Here is a 2,831-nt window from a genome sequence, read left to right as displayed (position 1 = left end):
TATACATATGTAGTGTGTAATATAGTAGGGTACCCCTAAATCAACAATACAATACAAACTTATCAACAATACAATACACACTAATCAAAAATACGATACAAACTAATCAACAATACAATACAAACTAATCGACAATATTATACAATTTAATCAACAATATAATACAATTTAATCAACAATACAATACAGACCAATTAACAATACCATACAACTAATCAATAATACAATAAGACAACCCCCTGGAACAGCCTACAACAAAAGAAAGACCATGACACACATGGTTGTAAGCGTTAAAAGGTCTCAAGCAATCGAAAATGTTTAGCTATAGACACATAGCAGTGAGCAGTAAACCAATGAAACGTTTATAGCTATAGACACAGCTGTAAGCCATCGGTTTATAGACTCACCTAAAACCAAGAACACTTTTCCGGGGATAGTGACCTGACGGATTGTGGGCACTGGGAGTAGAGAAGTGAATGTGATGAGCATGACATTTAGGGTTTAGCTAAAACCCTAGCGTGCCATTTAATCGAGCTATATTTAGCGTGTCATTTAATCGAGCTACGTTTAGCGTGTCATTTGATTGAGCTACGTTTAGCGTGTCATTTAATTGAGCTACGATTAGCGTTTTATTTAATTGCGCTTCGTTTAGCGTGTCATTTGATTGAGCTATGATTAGCGTGTTATTTAATTGAGCATCGTTTAGCGTGTGATTTGATTGAGCTACGTTTAGCGTGATATTTAATTGAGCTACGTTTAGCGTGTTATTCAATTGAGCTACGTTTAGCGTGTCATTTAATTGAGCTACGTTTAGCGTGTTATTTAATTGAGCTACGTTTAGCGTGTTATTCAATTGCGCTTCGTTTAGCGTGTCATTTAATTGAGCTACGTTTAGCGTGTCATTTAATTGAGCTACGTTTAGCGTGTCATTTAATTGAGCTACATTTAGTGCATCATTAAATTGCGCTTCGTTTAGCACGACATCTAATTGAGCTGCGTTTAGCGTGTTGTTTAATCGATTGGTTTTTATATTGAGTTGTGGGGGATGTCCCATTGAGTGATTGTCTCATGAGAATTGAATGTGCGTATCTGTGTCATGCACTCACGCAGATGAACTTGGTAGGAGGCCTATACTTTTGGGCTTTCAAGGTTTTAGACTTTTTGGGTTTCGGTGTTTTAGAGATTTTCTTGTTTCAGATTTAGAGTTTTTTTTTGGGGGGGGGGGGTTTCAAACATAATTCGATTAATTGTATTGGACACACGATACGACCGCAGAATATTCGCAAACGCGCTGAGTTCGGTTACCATTTGAATATGTCATATGAAACAAAAACACCATAGAGTATTATCTATATAAAACCATACCATTGAAATATGCCATATGAAACAACTTCACTGTTGTGTTATCTATATATAACCTTCCCATTACAATATGCCATACGAAACAAGAACACCATAGTATGTAATATATATAAAACCATACCATTAAAAATGTGTCATATGAAACAACGACATCGTAATGTGTTACGTATATATAGAAATACCATTGAGATGTGTAATATAAAACAATAACACCGTAGTATGGTACCTATATAAAATCATACCATTAAAATGTGTCAGTGAAACTAAAACACCATATTGTGTTTTCTAAAACTAAACCATTAAAATGTGCCATATAAAACAATAACAACAAAGTTTGATATTCGTATAAAACCAATCATTAACATGAGTCATGTAAAACCATAGTGTGTTATCTATACATAACCATACCATTAAAATGTGTCACGTACATCAATAACATCATAGTGTTTCTCCATATAAAACCATATGATTAAAATGTGTCATATGAAACAATAACACCATAATGTGTTATCTATCTACAACCATACGATTAAAATGTGTCATATGAAACCATAACACCATCGTGCGATATTTATATACATTTACACCATTAGAATTTATCATGTAAAACAATAGCATCATAATGTGTTTTCTATATACATCCATACCATCAAAATGTGTTATATGATACAATAGCACCATAGTGTGATATTTAAATAAAACCTACCATTAAAATGCGTCATGTAAAACAATAACATCATAGTGTGATACTTATATATTACAATACCATTCAGATGTGTCATTTGAAACGAAAACATCATAGTGTGATATATATATATATATATATATAACAATACCAATTAAAATGCGCGAGTGTTACTGCTCCTGATGCTGCGACGACCCCATTTCACTCCTCCAATAGCGCCTGATTTCACGGCGACATCGGCTGCTGCCTGTGATTCTGTATGTTTTTAGGGTTTAGGGTCCGAGGTTTAGGGTTTCATGTGTCTTTATTTGTTCACAAGCTATATTTTGCCTAATGTCCGGGATGTCCTTTGATAAGCGGCAGAAATAAGGTATTATATGATCATCAATTAACATTGACACAGCCCCTTCAGAAGTGATGCGCACATGGTACTGCTCACAGGTCAACACACCCAAGGCAAGCGTTAGGGGTTCAAGGTTTCACGGTTTTAGTGTTATAGGGTGATGTCTTTTTGAGTGCGTTAATATCGATGTCATACACAAAACAAAGTTGTGAGAGGCATGGAAGTGGATAGGTCTACTACCTGTTACAGGAGAGGCCGAGTGGGGTCACGGATAAGGCACAAAGATATATGGTCCAAGGCAATATGCCGCACAGCATGCAGCGACTCACAGTATCACGCCGATGGCACCCAATGGGGCCAGCATTGTGATATCTACAGTTAGGCAATTCGGTTGATAAACTTGTCTAACTGTAGATACCACAAACACACACACACATATAT

The 2,831-nt window shown here is 35.8% G+C and overlaps 1 protein-coding gene across 1 annotated transcript in view; it reads right to left on the bottom strand.

Moving 5' to 3' along the window:
* The window catches only part of SARC_02019 (hypothetical protein), a gene marked incomplete at both ends in the record, with an annotated part of 725 nt that extends 236 nt beyond the window's left edge, over positions 1–489 (bottom strand). The window contains one exon of the mRNA XM_014304221.1: positions 408–489. Within this exon, the coding sequence (XP_014159696.1) occupies positions 408–489 (82 nt within the window). The remainder of the gene's footprint in view (positions 1–407) is intronic.
* Positions 490–2,831: the final 2,342 nt, after the last annotated feature.

The sequence above is a fragment of the Sphaeroforma arctica genome (genome assembly GCF_001186125.1).
Source record: "Sphaeroforma arctica JP610 unplaced genomic scaffold supercont1.87, whole genome shotgun sequence".
Classification (NCBI taxonomy): domain Eukaryota; class Ichthyosporea; order Ichthyophonida; genus Sphaeroforma; species Sphaeroforma arctica.
Note: the sequence above shows the minus strand (reverse complement) of the source record. Positions and strands in the feature narration are given on the sequence as shown.